This window comes from Botryllus schlosseri, chromosome 10 (assembly GCF_051294905.1).
Source record: "Botryllus schlosseri isolate E-star chromosome 10, Bs_hap1, whole genome shotgun sequence".
Classification (NCBI taxonomy): Eukaryota; Metazoa; Chordata; class Ascidiacea; order Stolidobranchia; family Styelidae; genus Botryllus; species Botryllus schlosseri.
In genome coordinates, this window is record NC_137245.1 from 25,969,959 (window position 1) to 25,992,744 (window position 22,786).

Genomic DNA, 22,786 nt, shown 5'->3' on the forward strand with positions numbered 1-22,786 from the left:
CCAAAAAATACCATGAATAACGCGAAATAAGGACCTACGAGATACGGGCAGGGTCTATCTTACTGTTTTCGCATAATCGTGTTATTCAAATGTAGGATTTTGGTGTAGGTCTGATTGATAACTTTATAAAAGTGCGGTAAACTCAGTACAAAACTACTTTCTGCTTTTTAAAGTCAAACGTGTAAAGAATATGTAATTTCACCTGAAACGGTTGAGGAGTAAGTTAAAACGACTTGGGTATATAGCACAAGTACCGAGTACTCGAATTAGTAGCGTGACACCATTACTCAACCAAGTCCACAACACACAAACCGAGGAAATAATATACAGATATGGAAATAACCCACGATATTTTCCGCTGACACGTGTCAGTACAACTCGACATTCAAGTCCATCTGGCTGCGGCTTGCAATTTGAAAGAGTTTGAAAAACCAGGGTGGTAGCCTATACCTAAAAACGTGGTATTGTTTTGTACGTTACGATTCTTTCTAGCCAGTTCGTCAGCTGCTAAATTAGTGCGTGTTGCATATGATACTTTAGATAATTCGGCGAACGTTGCGAGTCTGCAGAATTCACAGCGGTGATAACTCGACGCAATGAATACGTGTTTCTATCCTAGCGGATCAAAGTGTCTCTCCATCCTCGTTATGCCAAAACACTTTTGTAAACACGGCGTATTAAAACAGACGTAGCCATCATAAAATCAACCAAAACCAATGTTCCATAGCGAATCTGATGTTATCGATGACAAAAGTTATGGCCACCTCGTCTATGTCTAGCTCTATGGTACAACATGTCGAATTTTGTTTGCCAATCCCCGTCGGTTCAGTACAAGGCACGTGATCTCAATAAAAACGAACGCGCAACCGAAACAGGTGAACTTTGTGTGATGTGTATTTTTGATAACACCGATATGGCAAACTTAAATCTCTCTGCTGACAATAAAGTTGCTTATAATTAATCAAGCAACCCGGGGAGCAACAACTCGTAAACACGAATCGAATGGTCACGCCAACATCCCCGGGTATTCGATAGAACCGCTAATACCGCGGTAACCCAACTTCTGTAATCGTACATGTACGAAGCATTTGAATAGTGTTGCTCTGTGGCTCTTGGACTTCCAAGGACACTACGAGCGTAAGTCAATCTCACTGTTTGGAGTGCTAATGTCGCACCGTCGCAATAATGATCACTCGCTTATGTGTAGAAAGCGGAAATTGACGCCTGGGTTATTTGTACGACCTCATAGCTTTGGTAAACTTACTAAAGCGGAAAGTCTCTGACAAGTTAGACATTGATTGATGTTCGTTCTCTTGCTAGCGATGATAATCGTTGGTACATGCTTTAAATTTTTTGTTATAATCGGGTGTGGTCACAAATAGACAGGGAACAACTTTGATGCGTTCAACAGAATACGCATGTAACACATCTTATTCCGGGCCGTAACCTATCGTTTTCCCCCACCTTCTATATGATAAACGTCGCCTTTACTCAGGGGTGTGCCGATGACCTAAGGAACCACAGGCTCTAACGTGTCATTTCGTTACTATTTCAACGTCACATGACAGCGTAGGTAGGCGTTGGGGTATGGTGCCCATCAATACAGTGTTGAACGCGATCCATAAGGACACCCACTTCGTGCTATACGTTTAAATAAATATTTTTACTCGTTACTACCACCTGGTGCGGGGTAGTGAGGTTGGTACAAAATTGAAACAGCCAATATAAACTAGGGGCTTATTATTATTAATTATTAAACATCGTGTCCAGCTGCTTATAGAACGAAGGTTTTCTGCACCACAAACCAGTTCATTACACCTAATAACACAAGGGAAATTGTGTGTAAAGTACCATCCCATAACACATACTCAAAATCAACTAGTGATTTTCAAATGGATGTTATTGTGCTTTGCAATGGTTGTTAGCGGACATGGGGTGATAATTTCATCAATATAATCGATTGCGATTACTGTTGTCACGGGACTATAACTACGGTTACAGAAAAATCTTGAAGTAGTCGAAACGTAATCACTAGCGTGCTATTGTTTTACTCATTTTCCCCGTCATATGGCACCGACTATAAGCATTGATACAATACAGAGTATTGAACGTGATCCTTATAAGCATTGATACAATGTAGCATTGACCGCGATCCGTGAGGACCCCTGCTGTGTGCTATTATGTCTAAAATTTATCACTCGTGACCACCACCGTGTGCGAGTTATCAATAAACCACAGAAACGCCACTAAGCATAGGAGGAGGTAAATCCCCTACTCTGCCTAGTTTCAAATAGTAACGCAATTACTGACGTTTCGTTGAGTTAAACACAGTTTGAACGCTGCTGCTTAGCGGGCGGTAGGCCTATGTACAGCGGACATTAATTTGAAATTTTACACTCATTAAATAAATTCATGACAATTTCAAAGCATTAAAATCAACCGGTGCTAAAACAAATCATACAGTAAATTATACATAAATTATATCTCAAGTTTCGTGTCCTTGTCAAGAGGTCAAGCGTGGCGACTCACGCAGATAGCTAGTTTATTCTTTTTCGCTACGACATCTCCCCTTTTGATTGCCGTACAACGGGTTATAAAAGTATTGCTACAAAACTGGGAATCAGCTATGTCTTTAATTATCTATCATATTGATAATATTGGTTTATTTAAGTTAAATCTTTGTTTGGACGTCTAATGCACATAGACGGGGCTTAGACGTAGTTATATAAGTGTGTATTAAACGTCCAAACAAAGATTTAACTTAAATAAACCAATATTATCAATATGATAGATAATTAAAGACATAGCTGATTCCCAGTTTTGTAGCAATACTTTTATAACCCGTTGTACGGCAATCAAAAGGGGAGATGTCGTAGCGAAAAAGAATAAACTAGCTATCTGCGTGAGTCGCCACGCTTGACCTCTTGACAAGGACACGAAACTTGAGATATAATTTATGTATAATTTACTGTATGATTTGTTTTAGCACCGGTTGATTTTAATGCTTTGAAATTGTCATGAATTTATTTAATGAGTGTAAAATTTCAAATTAATGTCCGCTGTACATAGGCCTACCGCCCGCTAAGCAGCAGCGTTCAAACTGTGTTTAACTCAACGAAACGTCAGTAATTGCGTTACTATTTGAAACTAGGCAGAGTAGGGGATTTACCTCCTCCTATGCTTAGTGGCGTTTCTGTGGTTTATTGATAACTCGCACACGGTGGTGGTCACGAGTGATAAATTTTAGACATAATAGCACACAGCAGGGGTCCTCACGGATCGCGGTCAATGCTACATTGTATCAATGCTTATAAGGATCACGTTCAATACTCTGTATTGTATCAATGCTTATAGTCGGTGCCATATGACGGGGAAAATGAGTAAAACAATAGCACGCTAGTGATTACGTTTCGACTACTTCAAGATTTTTCTGTAACCGTAGTTATAGTCCCGTGACAACAGTAATCGCAATCGATTATATTGATGAAATTATCACCCCATGTCCGCTAACAACCATTGCAAAGCACAATAACATCCATTTGAAAATCACTAGTTGATTTTGAGTATGTGTTATGGGATGGTACTTTACACACAATTTCCCTTGTGTTATTAGGTGTAATGAACTAGTTTGTGGTGCAGAAAACCTTCGTTCTATAAGCAGCTGGACACGATGTTTAATAATTAATAATAATAAGCCCCTAGTTTATATTGGCTGTTTCAATTTTGTACCAACCTCACTACCCCGCACCAGGTGGTAGTAACGAGTAAAAATATTTATTTAAACGTATAGCACGAAGTGGGTGTCCTTATGGATCGCGTTCAACACTGTATTGATGGGCACCATACCCCAACGCCTACCTACGCTGTCATGTGACGTTGAAATAGTAACGAAATGACACGTTAGAGCCTGTGGTTCCTTAGGTCATCGGCACACCCCTGAGTAAAAGCGACGTTTATCATATAGAAGGTGGGGGAAAACGATAGGTTACGGCCCGGAATAAGATGTGTTACATGCGTATTGTGTTGAACGCATCAAAGTTGTTCCCTGTCTATTTGTGACCACACCCGATTATAACAAAAAATTTAAAGCATGTACCAACGATTATCATCGCTAGCAAGAGAACGAACATCAATCAATGTCTAACTTGTCAGAGACTTTCCGCTTTAGTAAGTTTACCAAAGCTATGAGGTCGTACAAATAACCCAGGCGTCAATTTCCGCTTTCTACACATAAGCGAGTGATCATTATTGCGACGGTGCGACATTAGCACTCCAAACAGTGAGATTGACTTACGCTCGTAGTGTCCTTGGAAGTCCAAGAGCCACAGAGCAACACTATTCAAATGCTTCGTACATGTACGATTACAGAAGTTGGGTTACCGCGGTATTAGCGGTTCTATCGAATACCCGGGGATGTTGGCGTGACCATTCGATTCGTGTTTACGAGTTGTTGCTCCCCGGGTTGCTTGATTAATTATAAGCAACTTTATTGTCAGCAGAGAGATTTAAGTTTGCCATATCGGTGTTATCAAAAATACACATCACACAAAGTTCACCTGTTTCGGTTGCGCGTTCGTTTTTATTGAGATCACGTGCCTTGTACTGAACCGACGGGGATTGGCAAACAAAATTCGACATGTTGTACCATAGAGCTAGACATAGACGAGGTGGCCATAACTTTTGTCATCGATAACATCAGATTCGCTATGGAACATTGTTTTTGGTTGATTTTATGATGGCTACGTCTGTTTTAATACGCCGTGTTTACAAAAGTGTTTTGGCATAACGAGGATGGAGAGACACTTTGATCCGCTAGGATAGAAACACGTATTCATTGCGTCGAGTTATCACCGCTGTGAATTCTGCAGACTCGCAACGTTCGCCGAATTATCTAAAGTATCATATGCAACACGCACTAATTTAGCAGCTGACGAACTGGCTAGAAAGAATCGTAACGTACAAAACAATACCACGTTTTTAGGTATAGGCTACCACCCTGGTTTTTCAAACTCTTTCAAATTGCAAGCCGCAGCCAGATGGACTTGAATGTCGAGTTGTACTGACACGTGTCAGCGGAAAATATCGTGGGTTATTTCCATATCTGTATATTATTTCCTCGGTTTGTGTGTTGTGGACTTGGTTGAGTAATGGTGTCACGCTACTAATTCGAGTACTCGGTACTTGTGCTATATACCCAAGTCGTTTTAACTTACTCCTCAACCGTTTCAGGTGAAATTACATATTCTTTACACGTTTGACTTTAAAAAGCAGAAAGTAGTTTTGTACTGAGTTTACCGCACTTTTATAAAGTTATCAATCAGACCTACACCAAAATCCTACATTTGAATAACACGATAATGCGAAAACAGTAAGATAGACCCTGCCCGTATCTCGTAGGTCCTTATTTCGCGTTATTCATGGTATTTTTTGGGTATTTTAAGCTAAAACGGAAGATAAATTCACAAAAAGGAGTACATTTGTGCGAGGATATTTTCCTGGAGAAGGAGGACGTATGACAATCCCCCTATTAGTATGAGGATCAATGGGACATCAAATATATCGCATTGCCGTCAACTTTACTGAATATACGAGTTTTCTCAAACACCTGATAGGACTGACCTCGATCGCGTCACACTCGAATGATCACAGCTGATTTGCGCACATCAAACCGAAATTACAAGCATTCGTACGACAAGTGATGAGAGCCCGTCAGTGTGATCATCGTTTCCGTAGTAAAAACAGAGTGATTTTGTCGAATACCACACCGTCCGACGGGTGTATCACTAACTAATTCTCCTACCCTTTTAGACCTGGGGGTAAAAGGTCATAGCTCCCGATCATCATGTTACAATACTAACAACTCTACCGAAGGGGATGGCACGTAACAGTATCTTGTGGTCGATTAGCTTTTCATAATAATATGAAATCCACATAAATACATCCCGTTGGAGTCGTTGAGGGGGTAAAGTTGGTATCGTTGTGGGGTAAGATTTTATTCACCCTCAAATTACTACGTTCTTGTTGTGCTAAACACGATTGCACTAACAACACATGCACACCCCGCAAATAGGTCGCTGCAAAGTTTCGCTGCACGCAGAACTATTATGCCTTGTATGGAGGTGATCACGAGCCGGTCTTTCCAAATATCTACTCAAAAGTGGTGGACAGACTTGTCGTAGATCCATGGTCACATATACCCGACACTTTTGTTCGAGGCAAATGTTGGGAGTCAGACGGGCGAACTACGTTTTCGATTGTGGTATGTGTGCTTGGAAAAATACAGTACAAATACTGGGATTATATCACACCTAAAAATGCTTTCGTGTCTAAACTTGCCGCATGGGCCAATCGAGTCGACTCGCATAGATATTCCTAGGTTATCCTTGAGGGCTGTATTACTGGCTAGTTTTTTTTTTATGGATGATTGACAACCGTTAGCTGTCGCTATTGCACCATTTACATGTTACATCGGGGATGGGCAGCTTCTGCAGTCGGTGGGCTGGGTATAGGATATTGAAGTGCTTGGGTTCGACAGTTCTATGGGAACCTACTCTTTATAATGAAACTAGAAAGTAATTTTACGATACCAACTATTATTTAAAACTACTTCTACTTGAGTACTTCAAAAGCCACATTTTGTACTTCATTTGAAAGGAAATTTAGCATGTGTCGTAAATCGTTACATATATCTCGCTCCTCGGACCAGAATCGGTAGTTGCGTATCCCCTACAGTGCTTAGCACGTTGTGTAGAGAGTGATTGCAGTGGCGCCTTGCTTCATTCTCGTCGCGTAACGAACGACGTAGATTTCACACCGTTATAAAGTACTTCTTGTGAGAATTATTTACCATGCTCCCCGGTTATTCCCGCTACGACATGGGAGCATTTGGCTGTACTAGGGTAAGTATACCCCGACATGGTCGAGTGTGCTCGATCTTTTTCATGTAACGATAGTTTGGCGCGCTTTTACTATTCACATAAACCTGTTTACACAGGCCCCGTATCCACGTAATAGCCTGCACAATACCATCATAGCGTCATTTTTCCGATTTGGCCACGTACCCGACTTTTGTAATCTAGGCCCACATTTTGCGTTACTAGTGGTGTTTTTTTGGATATGTTAAGCTAACAAGGAGGACAAATTGACAGAAAGAGAGTACATTTGGCCGAATGGGCTGACATATCTGGGAAAAGGAGGACATATGCTCCCTTGAATGAGGCCGTATGGTAATCCCATCAAAATAGGAGGGTCGATGGGGACATCAAATGGATCGCATTGCTGTCAACCAGAAAACGCGAGTTTTGTCAAACAGGCGGGCAGCATTTATAGGAGTATTCCGAGTCTTTCCAAGTAGGCCTTATTTGGCAGGAGTTTATTGTCCTATTGAAAGCGAGCCGATCTCGCAGGCTGAAAGTAAACACACATCGTCAAAATTTGATTTACTCTTGTATCAATTTAGACCTGGCACGAAAAGAATCATCGGATTTATAACTATTTGGATAGAATTTTTCTTGTACTTGATAGGCTCTATATTAGGGTAGAGTGGGGTAAAACACCCCATGTAAGGTAAGACGCCCACCATCGCTGTTACCAAACAAAGTGAGTGTTGAATGAGTCACAATAGCCTAACGAATGCCTAATGGTCAGACTGAGCTGTCACCTTAATTTCTGAAGCTGAAAGGAGACTTGGTGAGTTTTACGATAATATATTACTTTTTGACTTGTTTCTTACAAAAATAACCGTAATATAGCTAGGTGAAACGTAACTATTGAGGTCGCGGAATGAAAGTTTCTTATTTTATTTAGGATCCTACTATGTTCGATGTGATTTTAGTGCAATTTCATCGTCAGATACACAAAATAACCACCTTGTTAGTGTTTCGAAAATAATGGCGTCCTCGTGGCTAAAACGCGGGGCGCGTGTTTGAGACCTCTGATGTATCCCATGTGAGTTGTTGGCGGGTAAAGTTGTTATCGTTGTGTGATTTTGCCAATATGCTCCTTGTGGTACCAAATCTAACTACACTAATAACACCTGTACAGACAAACAGAAGTCCGACAATGAGTCGATACAAAGCTTCGCTGTATGCAAATTAATGTACACCGACACTCCCCTACAACGGAACTGTTTTGTCTGGACGGGGTGGTCACGATTCGTTTCCGGCGCAGATTTCATCAGTTTTGGTTAAACCCGGACTGGATGCGTCCAAGTGAGAGTCGGATTTATGCTACATTTTACCCAGCCTAATATATGGAGAAACCAGGAATTTACGTGTCAGTCGGATTTTTTGGACTTTGATTTTGCAATCCTATAGTCGCAGTGGATTCCGATTTCGAAATCTCCCACTCATCCTCACCGAAAGGAGGCTATAGATCGCATCACATATGATCTGTCACAATTCATCCCCATTATTGCACCACCGAGCGCGTTTCAGCCAAATAAGACAGTCCACTGATCCCCGATGAAGCGAGCTACCCCGATTCGTCACTGTACAATTGAATCTGACATCGCACTCGCAGTTACCGAGTTCGAACGAGAAATGCGAGGCTAAAAGGGGTGACACAGCAATTCTCTGACGGTAACAATCCCCCGAATCAATATACCCGTATTATGATGCCGCAAATATGCTTGGAGGTATTGGCATAACATGTGTTGAGGATATATTTACGACACATACGCGAATACAACTGACTGTCTGCAGCGAAATTTGTTGACTTCGAGCGACAGTGCGTGGCTGCCGAAGCAATAGTTCCTTAGTATGATATTGTAAACACGCGTGGAGGCGTTGGCATAACAAGTGTTGAGGATATGTTACGGTACACGCGAACACAACTGATTGTCTATAGCGAAATGAGTCGCTCTCGAACGACAAGTGCGTGGTGAGCTCGTGATCGATCGTACAGACGGGTAAAGCATCAGTTCGACAACTGATCGATTCAAGTTGTATATCATATACAGCATACAAAATTAATATCCCGCGGTAAATTACATATCATTTATAGGCACTGGTATGATTACGCTTGACCGGACGTGAAGCAGTAAAAAGAACCCATCATAAATACATTGTTCGGATCGGACTGTCTGTCCTAAGACGCTAGAACGCGGTATAGGTATGGAACAGCGACATTTGCCGCTTGCACCGAATACTAGGTACGTAATACCGGGGGTTAACACGTTGATGCGAGCAAAATTGAGAATCAGCTATTTCTCTAATTACTTATTATATTTTAAATGTTACTTTATTTAAGTTAATCTATGTCGGGGGCGCCTAATACCTATTTCTAATACACGACATTCTTTCTGGTTCTCGATATGACTCAAAATGATACACATATTTATAACCAGAACAGATCATTTCTCCTTACTATTTAAGTCGACAACAAAGCAAGAGCAAGTACGACAGTATGGAACAGACTACAAGCGTCACAATGCACAGCCGAACGTATAGACACCTAAAACACGCACCAGGATCTCACCGATCAGGAGAAAACTTTATTCACGTCACGACCGATAATTATTCCTATGCCCCCCCCCCGTACATGAAATCGAGTCAACCGCGAAACGACAAGTCAACCAGGGTGGTTTGACGGGCAATTATTCCTAAAGCCCCGTCACGAAATTGGACCACAAAACGATAGGTCAGGGCGATTTGTCGGCAGGCAACTATTACCAAGCCCCGTCGCGTACGACCGAAGTCAGCTCTAGTTTCGTGTCCTTGTCCAGAGGTCGAGCGAGACAGATTAAATCAGGAGGCGAGTGGAAAAGTACAAGTAGAATTACTAATCAATAAGTTTCATGTCTGGCCAGAGTACAAAGGTCAATCGAGATTCTTTGTTCTTTTTCTCTCTAGCGTTAATTATTCCCCCTTTTTGATTGCCGCACACAGGGTCATAAAAGTATTGCTGCAAAAATGAGAATCGGGTAATTCTTTATTTGTTTATTATACTGATAATCTTTGTTTGTTTATTATAAATCGCGAATGAGGGGATTCCGCCCATTTATATACTACTACTTAACGATGGACGATTACCCTCCTTGCATTTTCGAAGTCATCATCGTCCACCAGCTCTACCGCTAACTCTGGTCATGTGGGCGGAGAGAGGATCAAAATAATATAGTAATTTATGGAAGAACCAATATTATTGACATAATTCATTCGAATCATTTAACGACCAGATACATATAGTAAGCCATTAAAAGTTGCATCGATTACCCTATGGTGGACCCAAAATCAGTGTTTACTGTTTATTTGTGCGGTAGGGGGCTGAAAAAATGTGGCTTAGGCCCTGGTTACAACTAACAACACACAACAACATAGCCTACTCCTGAACCGGATCGTGACCACCTCTAGTCGATAGACAAGGCTTTGCTGGTGTGACATCATATTGATCGACAATTGGCTCATACCTAATTTTAAAAACCACTAGTGGGCGCTAAAGAGCGTCCGGAATTTGTGTCTTAAAAATATGGTAACCCTAGCGTAGTGGTGTAATCCACAGCTGCAACACCAATGGGTTGCGGGTTCGAGTCCGACCGAGGTCGACTCCAGAATTCCGACCTAAGTGTCGGGATTTATCTACACTCCTCGCCGTCTCATTCGCGTTAGCGGTGCCTTAAAAAGCCTAGAAGTGGGCCATGCGACAAGTCGGCAGTTACGGAGTCAAAAATAAGGAATATCGGCCTGGTGTAAATGTCCATTGTAGTCGACAAACGCCATGAATACCACTGTCAACACCGCGGCCGTAGGTGTTGTTGTGATACTGATATGAAACCCGGACATTACAGCGACGATGATAGTGTTCCCGATCTCACTGTTGTTTGACTCTTTCAAGCAGCAATGGGCATTGGGCATGGGCAATGAGCTCGTGTTTCGAAGTGCAATCACGTCGCAGATAAATGCTGCGCTGTTGAGGCCTTATAAAGGTGCTTCGGCAGAAGCGAGCTCACATTACCAGCCTTTCCTTCACTTGTGTGCTCACACTTAACCAATGCTACTATAGAAAGTGCCGACAAACACCATCAACAGCGCAATGTGTCTTTGAAGCCCTACACTTTAAGCAGGCTAGTCAATCGATATCATAATAATCTGACATATCCAATGTATATAGATACCCAGACGAAAATATGTATGTAATAAGTTGAAGGAGAATGTGGGAAAATTCGTAGGGCCCTAATGCATTCTGTGGACCTAGTTCTACCCTTACAAGTCAAGGAAAGGCTGGTAATCTGTGAAAAACATTTAAAGAGAAGCAGGCGCGAGGCAGCCCAGGTAAACCTACGACACTCGTACACCTGATTGAACCGAAACTGAATCCCTGTGTCGCAGTTGGGCTTACTGCTTATTAGGCAAGTAATAATGCATATTATGGGATCAGAGAACATTTTAAGCTTTACCAAATTAGATTTGAATTCTAGCTAAACATTACAGTATTTTTCAATTAGAATAGAATTAGAATTACTGATTTCTCAAAAAACCTCGGAAATTGAATTACGAATTAGCGAGAAAATAAAAAAATTCAAGTCGTATCATATCATACCCGGGACCGTAACTGGCGCAGTAGAAGTATTATATTCTTCCAATGAGAGAGAAAGAGAGAAAGAATGATATGGAGAAATTTAGGGACTTATTCCGCGGAGTACTAACAGTAATTTAACTATCACATAAGTTAAAGAAAGGTCAGACTTCGCGCGAAATACATATTGAGTGACAAGTATGTTTTCACGGAAGTGCTGGTCAGTATCATTTAGGTAGCTGGGTCCTTTCATACCGCATTGTCGCCTATATGACATGTTTCATCACAGTCAATATGGCTCAGAAAAAATATTTGGAACTATCTAATCGTAATCTGGCATTCTAGCTGCACAGCGAGTGTTGAAAGAGGGGAAAAGTGGTAGGCCCTACTTGACTTTTTAGCGTTTGACCGTTGAGCGTCAGCCAACGTTGAAACTGTATGGAGAAAATACGTGAAACATATTCCTCGTTTTTGAATATTGAAGTTGTATTTCTCTTTATGCACGGTATCGTTACATATTGGTCTTCTAATTAATCTGAGTTCATTTGTCCGGGGCACATGCACGTTGATTACGAAGTAAAATTGAATGTAAATGGCATTTTACGAACTACCATATTGTTGTTTCACGTAACAATCATCGCCCAAATCGGTAATGCCGTTTCTCATACAACTCCGTATTGCTTTTTGGCTCAATTACGGGCCTTATGATGCGGCAAGGGGTACAATTCCGCGACATCGTCTGAAATGGGGCTCGGGGGTTTATAAAAGTTAAGAGCCGCTTCTCCAAAGTATTTCTATCATTTGCATCCCACGATGCGGGCTAATTCATATGCGTGGAAACTTTGTACTGAGCAGCACATTACCGTCCGAAGGGCTCAGTTTCCGGTTTTTGACAGCCCATGAGAAAGTATTTACGAGAACGACTGCTTACTAGACTAGAGTTTAGCGTCTCTACTTATACTTGAAGTAGTTTTAAGATGCTTTTGAAAGGACTGCTTCTACTCGTACTTCAGTAGATTTTAGCTTCGCTACTTCTACTTCTACTTGAGTAGCTTTCTTGACTACTTTGACCACCTCTGATGCTTGGCGCGGCCGAATAACTTATCTTTATATGTGTATTTTGCGTGATGCATGATTTCACGTAGCACTACTTGACGAGTTCGATTGGGTATATATTTGGGTTACCATATTTTGGAAATCTGAAAAGAGGACATTTTTTCAAAGTTTTCAGACTTGCAATACGGGAGAAAAATCCAAAAAAATGATGAATTTCTTATGAGTTCGTTGCTGGTTGACCAAAAAAAAAGGTCAACTTTCTGACTCAACTCCCGAAAGACCCGCTGGACCGTTACTACAGTGCTGTTTTCCTACATCTCAGTCCAATTTCCACATACATTTAACAACAATTTTCAAAAATAGAGGAGATTTGGGCGTCCTCCGAGGACACTTTCAACAAAGTCAAAAAAGGGGACAAATCCTCTTAAAATTGGACGTATGGTAATCCTAATATATATATGGAAATCGTTCCAAAAGACTATATACGTTGCTTTAGTCTTGATAGACAGAGGTTAACGAGCTCATAATTGCATAACTGATATTACTGCGCGCACAGCCGCCAGCTTCTCACTTAGGCCGTGAGTTGGTACGAGCGGAGGTGCTTAGAATCTTTCATGTACCGCCAGGTTGAGAACCACTGTTCTGGTGAGTTATAGAGTGTTGACATACATCCTTTTACATTCCACAATATCAACGTCTTCAGTATGAGTATCAATTTTATTAAGAATTTCACCATTTCAATACACCACAGGACTGCGATACAATGAAAAGATAGGAAGGTGTCGAAACGACGTGGAGTAGTCTTTGAAATCAGACACCCACCCGCGCTCAAGGTGATATATAGAGGAGGCATGCACACAGAATGAAAAGTAAAGGAAGATAGTATAAAAGGATAAGCGACAAAATGAGGTCACATGTGACGAAACGCGAGATTAGATGCCAGGTTGTAGTCCGGTAAACTTGAGGGCTGTCTAGTATTTGTTCAGTAGAGATTACTAGTATTTTGACTAGAATGTAGACATGCTCGGCGAATGTCGGATAGCCGGCGAGATACTGTTCCAGAATTCAGGTCTGGCATGTTTGACTGAGCGATGATCTTTCCAGTCTACCATATAATAGTTGTACGGCGAGGACGCGTGGTGTCAGGGGGAAGCGAGTGGCGCAGTTGGTTAAGCTGCCATCGTCACGAAACCAATAGAGGCGGGGTTCGAATCCCAGTTCTGCCTAACTTCTACATGTCGCAGGTTCATCTGGGCACCTCATTGGTAACCTCACTGAGATTGCAGTGTATGTAAAAGCCCAGAAAGAAGGTGCGCCCCGCCAAAGAGTCGGCAGTACATACGAATATATACGAGCGCATCAAAAACGAGGTAGGCCGATGGTGAAAGCGTCGCCCGGAAGATGTCGAAAAATCAATAACAGTGAAATATTACAAATGTTACTGCCGTGGCGCACATGGCCTTACTAGGCTCAAAGCGCCACTGTTGTTATGTCGATAAATCAAACAAACGCGCGGTGTTGTAATTTTATTCCGGGGTAAAGAAGTCATTGCAATTTTCGGGGTATAGTGACCGCAATGGAACTGATACATAAGCTTGACAATTTCTAGTTTACGCCTACTTTTTATTTTTAGGACACCGAATCTTTTGAGCAGTGATTTGTTGGACGCACAACCTTTGGGTCCCTGTCTATGATACGAAAGACTTGATGTTCTAGTTCAGTGGTTCCCAACCTTTTTGTCTTCATTCCCCACTTCAGATTTATTCCGAGCTTTCATTCTCCACCAGGACCGTAACAGCACTTTGTCAGCCCCGCCAAAAAAAACGTTGGTCTTGGGCCCACAGAACCACCTCAGCCCCGCTGATCCTGTACGCTTTTTCCCTGCAACTTATCAGCTACATTGGGTCTACTGTTTAATGCGTTACCCTATTTCGGCTAAACGCGCGAAGCGCGAAAAATTTATATAATTCGTGTTTGAATCAGCCAATATGATCGGGAATTTGATATATTTTGCTATCAATTTTTTATCCCCGCTCTGCTCGCGTAATCAGATTTGCCGGTAGAGCAAGGTGTGTTGGAAAAGGTAGGACCCCTAAATAGGAATTGAACATCTTCGGCGGACCCGTTGGTATATTGACTGCGTATACATTGTGCTATTTCATGACCTCCTATATCTGCTATGTCAAAAGATATGGAAATCGCCAAAACTAAAAGGCACACTCGATTTCAAATTGGTATTGCTTTACTGGTAAATAATTTTTCCCTGCGGGATGGCATTTGTCCTGTGGGGTTCAGATCGCCAGGACAGGAACATTCGTCGCCAGCCATTTAACCAATTAAACATATATGTATATTCTATATACATCGAAGTTTTGGGTCACCACAAGGGCATTCCTTCTCGGCCAAGGTCTTCTCGCTGCTGAACGTTCTGGCACACTTCTCGGAGTTGCATGTTACATGGCCTATAACTTCATTGGTGCGTCGTGGGGCAGTAATGGCCGACGGCGAAGTCGCCATTTCTATAAATTCTACGTATTTTCGTGGGGGAAAGGTGCCCAATTATCAGATATTCGGCAATATTAAATCGCGGGGGGTTTGGGGTGCGGCAGTTACGGTCCTGTTCCCCACTAGCCAGCACTTTTGTCATCACAGAGCAGCTATTTGCTGGTTGTGGATGCGTTTGTGACGCCATGATTGGCCATCCAAAGTTAAAATGAGGTTTTGTGAACAACACGCAATATTATTTTCGATACATATATTCCAGAGCAGTTAACTGGTAACGGTAATTGCGCATGTGTCTCCGTGAATATGTAGACTGTCCTCTACATAATTTTGAACAAATGCGTCTATTCCCCACCAGAAACCATTGAATTTCCCACCATGCAGTGGGGAATTCCCCACCGTTTGGAAACCACTGTTCTAGTTTTTACTGTGGCTTAAGTGCGCCAACACTGGCAGCCCCCAGCAGAGGACGGCATGTTGTAACTTCTATTGGACCGAAGGATCGAATAACACCACTTCCAAATATTTAGCATTCGAGGTTTAAGATAATTTTAATTAGGTGAATGACACCCGCATAATCGCTTTTTATATGAGATGGGCATTTAAGCTCCAAAAATGTAAATGATATCGAATCAACGTCTGCCTTACGTTAACTTGCAATGTGCCGCAGTCATGACTATCTTCGGTGCGATGATGGCTCCCCCGCATGTAGCTGCTTGACCGGCGGAGTTGTAATACAAATACAGAACCTAAGAAAATATTTTTGCTCCAATATCACTTGGTTCATTTTTATGAAAGATTCTAAAGATTTCACTGCGATTTGGCTGTAAACAACACCCACCAGAAGACTAGCATTAGTATAAGTTGAACTCGAACCGGGTTGGTATTGTTGTTTGTGGTATTCATGGTGTTAATCGACTGTACTAAGGTCATTAACACCAGATCGATATTGCTTATTTTTGATTTCGTATCTGGCGACTTGTAACACAACCCACTTCTCGGCTTTTTGTTTGACCATGCTTACGCGGATGAGATGGCGAGGTGGAGCCTAGATAAACCTCCAACACTTAGGTAGGAATTATGGAGTCCGACTCGAACTCACAACCCATTGGTGTTGTAGCTGTGGATTATATCACTACGCTATCTCGCCACCTCGAACTTGGTGTGCCAACTAATATTTCAGGGTGTATATATCAATTGAGTGACACCGATCTAGATATAGTTTTTGTTTATAGTGAGGCATTGATAAGTACTGCTGTAATCTCTAGCGCAGGGTTCCCAAACTTTTTATGATCGCGACCCCGAATTCAGATTCGAAAATGTTGCGCGACCCCACCTCTCAATTTGGCGTGTGCTAAGCTGCCGACTATGTACGCAGTGATGGAAAATATATGACATCGCCAGCCTCCGTCCTCAGATTAAGAAACACAATTGAGACTATATCATCATATATAGGTCTTTTGCAGAGGCGGTCAAAGTAGTCAAGAAAGCAACCCAAGTAGAAGTAGAAGTAGCGACGAAAAATATCTACTCGAGTACGAGTAGTACTTCTTCTATAAGCACCTAAAACTACTTGAAGTAGAATTGACTGACTTTAAATCTACTCAAGTAAGTAAGTAAGTAGTAGTGAAAACGATCGTAATTCGTTCGCATGGATTGTCAAAAGCTGCAAATTGAGCTATGCGAAAGGTGCCGAGCTTGATTCATATTGATGCATGCCAGGAGGTATTCCATTTTCGACAGCATAAGCATTCGTCCGCATCATGGAATGAAAATGATAGTATTGATATGGAAATGCGATACTAATCCTCTGTTTAATCCAACCGCACGTTTTAGAAAAGTATCATGGTATGGCGCACTCCCCCATATTATAAGGCCCGTAGTTTAGTCGAAGAGCAATAAGAAGTTGTATAGGATACGGTGTAGACCCTTTGCGCGATTAGTAAACGTTAATACAAATATGGTGGATCGTAAAAATGCCACATTGTGTAGCTTTATTTCCGAAAATTGAAGGCATTACTACACTTGCTTCTATACTTCAACATTTATGTTATCCAGACAAAAGAACTGATATTAAGTAAAACTCAAAGTATATGATACTGGGAATTGAAAGTGAAATAAAAATACTACTTCTAACGGCGGAAAATGTATTTCATATCTTTATTCCAGAAAGTTTTTAAGGTGGTATGCTAAAATAGCCCGGAAAGTAAAAAAAGTCAGAGTCCACTTTTCCAGATTAGGAAGCGCCATGGACTGCTAGATTACGAAACATCAGTTTCAAACGTTATGATGAGCCATGTATACTGTGATGAAATATTCCACGTGGGCGAAGGGCGACAATGCGGTGTGAACGGAACCACGCCAACCCTCTACCTGAATTATATTCACCGATACTTCCAGGAAATCATATTGGTTACTCCATATCTACTGAGCGCATAGCGCGACGAAAATTCTGGACTTTAGTCAACTTTTTTTGAAAATTAAATATTTATACTCCGCGAAATCAACCCTGAAATTGCTCAGGCTATCTTTCTGATTGGAGGATTAAACTACTTCTACTTGACAAACTGAAAATAGCGAAAAGTAAGTAAGTAGATCACAAAATATTACGAAGTAGAAGTATAAGTTTCGAAAATCAGACATAATGGAGTAAGTACCAGAAGTATAGCAAAACTACTTGAGTACTTCGGTAAAGTGGAAGTACTTCGTTACTGACCACCTCTGGTCTTTTAAATATAATTCTATCCATATACAATCAAAGTATATTCAAGTACTGCTATGTGAAATACTGCGTCACGCAAAATACAGGTAACGATCTGTAAGTTATTCGGCCTCGCCGAGCGTGTGTGTATGCATCATACTGTTAATACACAACACTACCGGTCACTTGTAGTGTTCCTGGTAGGTAAATGACCGTATTATTGATTTGTATTATGTCCCCGAGCCCCGACACACCTTAATCTTCGTAGGTGGCGCTTTAACATGACACTTCAACTGTGCTGATACTGATATTGGTTCTCATTCCTCAGAGGTCGTGTTTTCTCCTATTTTGAGAAAACGAACTAAGATATACAGTAATGAGCGGTCGGTAGAATCCACTTATTTGGCATTCTTGTAATAATTTTCCTTACCTCTAATTTTCCTCACCGCGACCCCAGGAAATAGGCAAACGACCCCATTGAGATCGCGACTCCTAATTTGGGAACCTCTTCTCTAGCGTAACCAATTAGGGGAGTGACATAAATTAGGCTTATCATAATTGGACTCTAGTACAAGTCAAGTCGAGTCGAGTCTATTTCCGTATTTAAAGAAGATAACTCGAGTCAAGTCGAGTCATGACTAGAATCCTTGAATCCCTGGATATATTTAGCTTACAAGTGTCCAGATGCAGCCCTTCTGGTTTATTTCATGGCCAACCATAGAAATGGCCGTAAAGCTGTTCAACTAAAGACTTGTTGTTATTGTTTATTTAACAATGATATTTGGTGCTTCACATTATATACCAAGAAAGGAGGTCATATGAAATCAAACCCCAAATATCTGAATAGAATACGCCACTCCGGTTGCAAATGGCGGATACACGACAATCCAAATCAACAACTATAGAGTTGTACGAGAGTCAGTGAGCAAATCAGCAATACAAAACAATCACTTTCAATTCAGCACATCTCATCAATAAGAAATGTACGATGAAATTCATATTTTGGACAACTAATTAAAAATGATCCACAGTTTCGAGGCAGCGGCAATAATTACAAAAAGGAGAGTCTACTATTCCAATTTTGAACAAATGAACAGTCAGGTGGCAGCGACCATATTGCAAACGAAAGATAGTTCTTATTGCTATCTATGAGCCGATTTCCATGGGCGGGGTGAATCAAAAGCAGAGCGGGGTAAAGGACTTACATCGAAGTCCGTTTTCGGATGTCTGCTAAAGTATATCGGTGTTATCAGTGAAGGTATCGGCTTTATTGGTATCGGCTCAAAAATCCAATATCGGTTGGACTCTAATCATAACATATACCACGGCGCAGTCTCACACTGCGCATACCTGCCAAGGCCATTGTCCTACAGCAGCGTCGGTTCCGCCAATAATTCTAGCAGCCATTGACCGAGCAGAATCCGACGTTGAGACTGCGTCGTCTGGACTTTGACAACAACTTTGTCCGTCGTAACGTAATTCCCAGTCCGGTGGGCATTCCTCTGCGAGATGAGCAGTCACGAAACTATTCGAAATTCGGCATTTCTTGAGGTACTTACTTCTCATGCATTGGTTTTCCGCTGTTGAATCGTTACAGTAAGAGCATCGGTATTGATCGTTGCACTGTTGCTCGGATACACCGTTGATCGTTGGAAAAGGGAAGCAGTTCAGTGTCTCATTTCCGAGGCATGTCTGGGCTGTGGACATAAAGGAGCAAATATACTATGTTAAGGACCGTAACTGCCGCACCCCAAACCCCCCAATTGGGCGGGTGAGCTCGAAGGGGGCCCAAAATTATTTCGTGAATTAAGATAAATCATGAAGTAGCCTACTTCATTGGAAATTTATGCAACTTTTATTGTTGCCAAATGTTTTGTTTATTTGGTACCCTTCCCCCAACGAAAAATACGTATTACCGCGTCACGACACACCAAGACATATGAAGTTATAGCCTATGTGACTGCGAGAAGTGTGCCAGCACGATAAGCATCAAGAAGACCTTGGCCGAAAAGGACTGCCCTTGTGCTGACCGAACACTTTGATGTATATACAATGTTTAATTGTCCAATGTCCATGGCTGACGCCGAATGTTGCTGTCCTGGCGATCTGAACGCCACAAGACAAATGCCATCCCGCAGGGAAAAATTATTAGCCAGTAACGAAATACCATTTTGAAATCGTGTGCGTCTTTTAGTTTAATAAATTTCAATATCTTTTGCCGAGCGAGAGTGTAATGGTTATGCGTCCGGCTTCTCGAGCGGTAGGTCGTGGGCTCGATCCCCGGCCGGGTCATACCAAAGACTCGAAAATTGGTATCCGCAGCTATCCTGCTAGGCGCTCAGCAATCACGGATAGCATGGAGGAGAAAAAAAACGGGGGCGCAGACTAGATGACCTCATGGGGCCGTATCGCAACTCCGTCGTCAAAGCATCTCGATGGTGCAGGCGAAAAAGAATATCATATCTCTCTCTCTCTCTCTCTCTCATAACAGATAGGAGGTCACGAAATAGCATCATGTAACGAAGTCAATATACCAACGGGTTCGCCCGAAGATGTTTAATTATTATTTAGGGGTCCTACCTTTTCCAACACACCTCACTAATCTCTATTACCGGTAAATCTGATTACGTGAACAGAGAAAGGATATAAAATTTATAGCAATATATATGCAATTCCCGGTCATATCGACCGATTCAATCAGAAATTATAGAATGTTTTCGCGCTTCACGTGTTTAGACGATATCAGCTGACTCACTAAACAGCACACCCATTGCAGCTGATAAGTGGCGGCAAAAGCTTATAGACTGGAGTTTATCGGTTTATCACCCTATCAGGGGCAAGACAAACGTTTGGGGGGCTGACAAAATGCTGTTCCGGTTCTGACTATATGCCTACACCATACTAAATGTAGCCTACTATGCTTTAAATGTGATATATCAAAGCAAGTCGTCACATATAGCCAAGAGAACTTCACTAACAAACATATCTTAGCTGCGTACGCCAACGCCACTTCCAAATAGCCGCGTTTAGCACTTTGACTGCCGACAATCGTACATTTAGGATTTTACTCAATCCCATAAAGTGCCAGCGACCCTATGTCTAGGATATTTATCAAATGCGTACAGTAAAGTCCGAAATTGGTTCTATCCCCGGATTACGGCTGTATTCGAGTATACTCAACAGGCTTGTTGTCATCAACAACCATTTTCGTTGCCGGAAGTATTTTTTAAAATCACATCTGTATACAATAGGTCAACCTTTTTTTGGTTTGACCACTAGGTGGCTTTTCATGAAATGAGCAGCAAAAAAATTGCAATATTTTTATAAATCCTTGATATCGAAAAAAAATCATAAGATGCACAAGGTTTACACTTATCAGCACGCCCGATCCCAGCCAAATATCCAACTAGTCGAAAATTCATTGTTTGCTGGCGTTTACTGGTAATTTCCATGATAGGCCTTGGCAGCTAAAGTGTTAATCAGCGGCTGAGTTATGAATAGTCGGTCAGCAGCAAACGTATGGGCGCGTTGTAAACGACTATTGACCATTGTAGTCGATACACCACGACAACAAACAAGTATGATCTTAGATAGCCATAAAACGATATGTTAGAAATATCTTCAGTTATTTTTGTTTGAGGTATTCATGGTGTTTGTCGACTACTATGGTCATTTACACCAGGTCAGTTCTCTTCATTTTTCTTCCGTAGCTGCCCACTTGTAGCACGGCCCACTTCTATGATTTTATTTTACACCGCTTATACGGATGAGAGGGCTAGGAGGAGCCTAGATACACCTCCAACACTTAGGTAGAAATTCTGGAGTCGACCTCGGCCGTACTCGAACCCGCAACCCATTGGTGTCGCAGCCGTGGATTCGTAAGCTATCTCGCCACTATCTCCAGTTAACTCAAATTCCTAGTGATTGCTGCCTTTCTTCAGATGGAATCAATTACCACCTTACTAAAACAACTTAAAATACCAGTGACGGAATCCATTCACTATATGGGATTGTCATCACTATTCTTTACATTTTGTATTTCGCAGCCTGTAAGAATCTCAGCTATTAAATTGGCCTGACTTATATTATCTTGAACTATAGTTTTACCGAAATCAATCTCTTTCGAACTTTTTTCCGTGGAAGTGAACAAACTTATAAAATGATTTGAAAAGTCCTAATTGTGACATGAGCGAGATTATTACTTTAATACTCACGTGTGTCCGGCAAGTCTGCAAAAAAGAATACTCGAATTTATATTCGGGTCAGTAAATTCTAGTGCATTCATTTCAAATACGCAAATCAAGCAGTCGGATCGGGAGAATTAGTCACTTAGATTAAGCTGTTAAGGAATAAAATAGCACAGCTGTGGACGAAGATGCACAATTTAACCTATGGTCGTTGTATTACATATATATAAACGTGTCCAGGATCTCAGCCTTCATACTGATATTTCATGAAACGGGTTATGTAGTAGATTGAAGTATCGCCATTAAAGATAGATCGTGGCGTTTTCCAGATGAAAGTCATGACAGGTAGACTTTCTTACCACGAACACATTTGAAATCTGCATTACTGGCACACCATGAACATCCGCGGTGCAAACATTCGTACGGTGTTAAAGTCTCTGTCGGCGAGCTCCTACAGTCGTACTCTGGTCCGGTCCTCTGGGAGTCACAAACGGTACCTGAGTTAAATGCAGTAACTATAATGTCATTACCTGATTGAGTCTGATGAACAGCTTTGTTACAAACCTTGCACGCAGGATGGGGACCCCGTGGCGCACCAATGGCATCCACTGAGCCAACATTGCACTTGTGTTCCTTTCTTCGTAGGGTCTGCATATGGACATTCAGTTCTGCTCGCAGCACAATTTCCATCGTATGACATCGGAGCTGAAATGAATGATGTTGATTTTATACATTGATTTTTTTGTATGCACACTTGAACAGTGTAACTGGCTCGAAATTGATCTGGAATTCACGATATCGAAGCCTTATTCCTGACTTGTATACA

General features: G+C 41.6%; 1 protein-coding gene and 1 long non-coding RNA gene across 2 annotated transcripts in view; one reads left to right on the top strand and one right to left on the bottom strand.

Moving 5' to 3' along the window:
- The window catches only part of LOC145447775 (uncharacterized), a 244,252-nt gene that overhangs the window by 72,168 nt on the left and 149,298 nt on the right, over nucleotides 1–22,786 (top strand). The window lies entirely within an intron of this gene.
- The window catches only part of LOC145447766 (chymotrypsinogen B-like), a 36,649-nt gene that overhangs the window by 12,609 nt on the left and 1,254 nt on the right, over nucleotides 1–22,786 (bottom strand). Inside the window, exons 4-9 of the mRNA XM_080326028.1 lie at nucleotides 22,525–22,665; nucleotides 22,320–22,457; nucleotides 21,988–22,002; nucleotides 19,333–19,470; nucleotides 19,124–19,275; nucleotides 15,721–15,821 (exon numbers count right to left, since the gene is read on the bottom strand). Coding sequence (XP_080182154.1) covers nucleotides 15,721–15,821; nucleotides 19,124–19,275; nucleotides 19,333–19,470; nucleotides 21,988–22,002; nucleotides 22,320–22,457; nucleotides 22,525–22,660 — 680 coding nt within the window. The 5' untranslated portion in view covers nucleotides 22,661–22,665. The remainder of the gene's footprint in view (nucleotides 1–15,720; nucleotides 15,822–19,123; nucleotides 19,276–19,332; nucleotides 19,471–21,987; nucleotides 22,003–22,319; nucleotides 22,458–22,524; nucleotides 22,666–22,786) is intronic.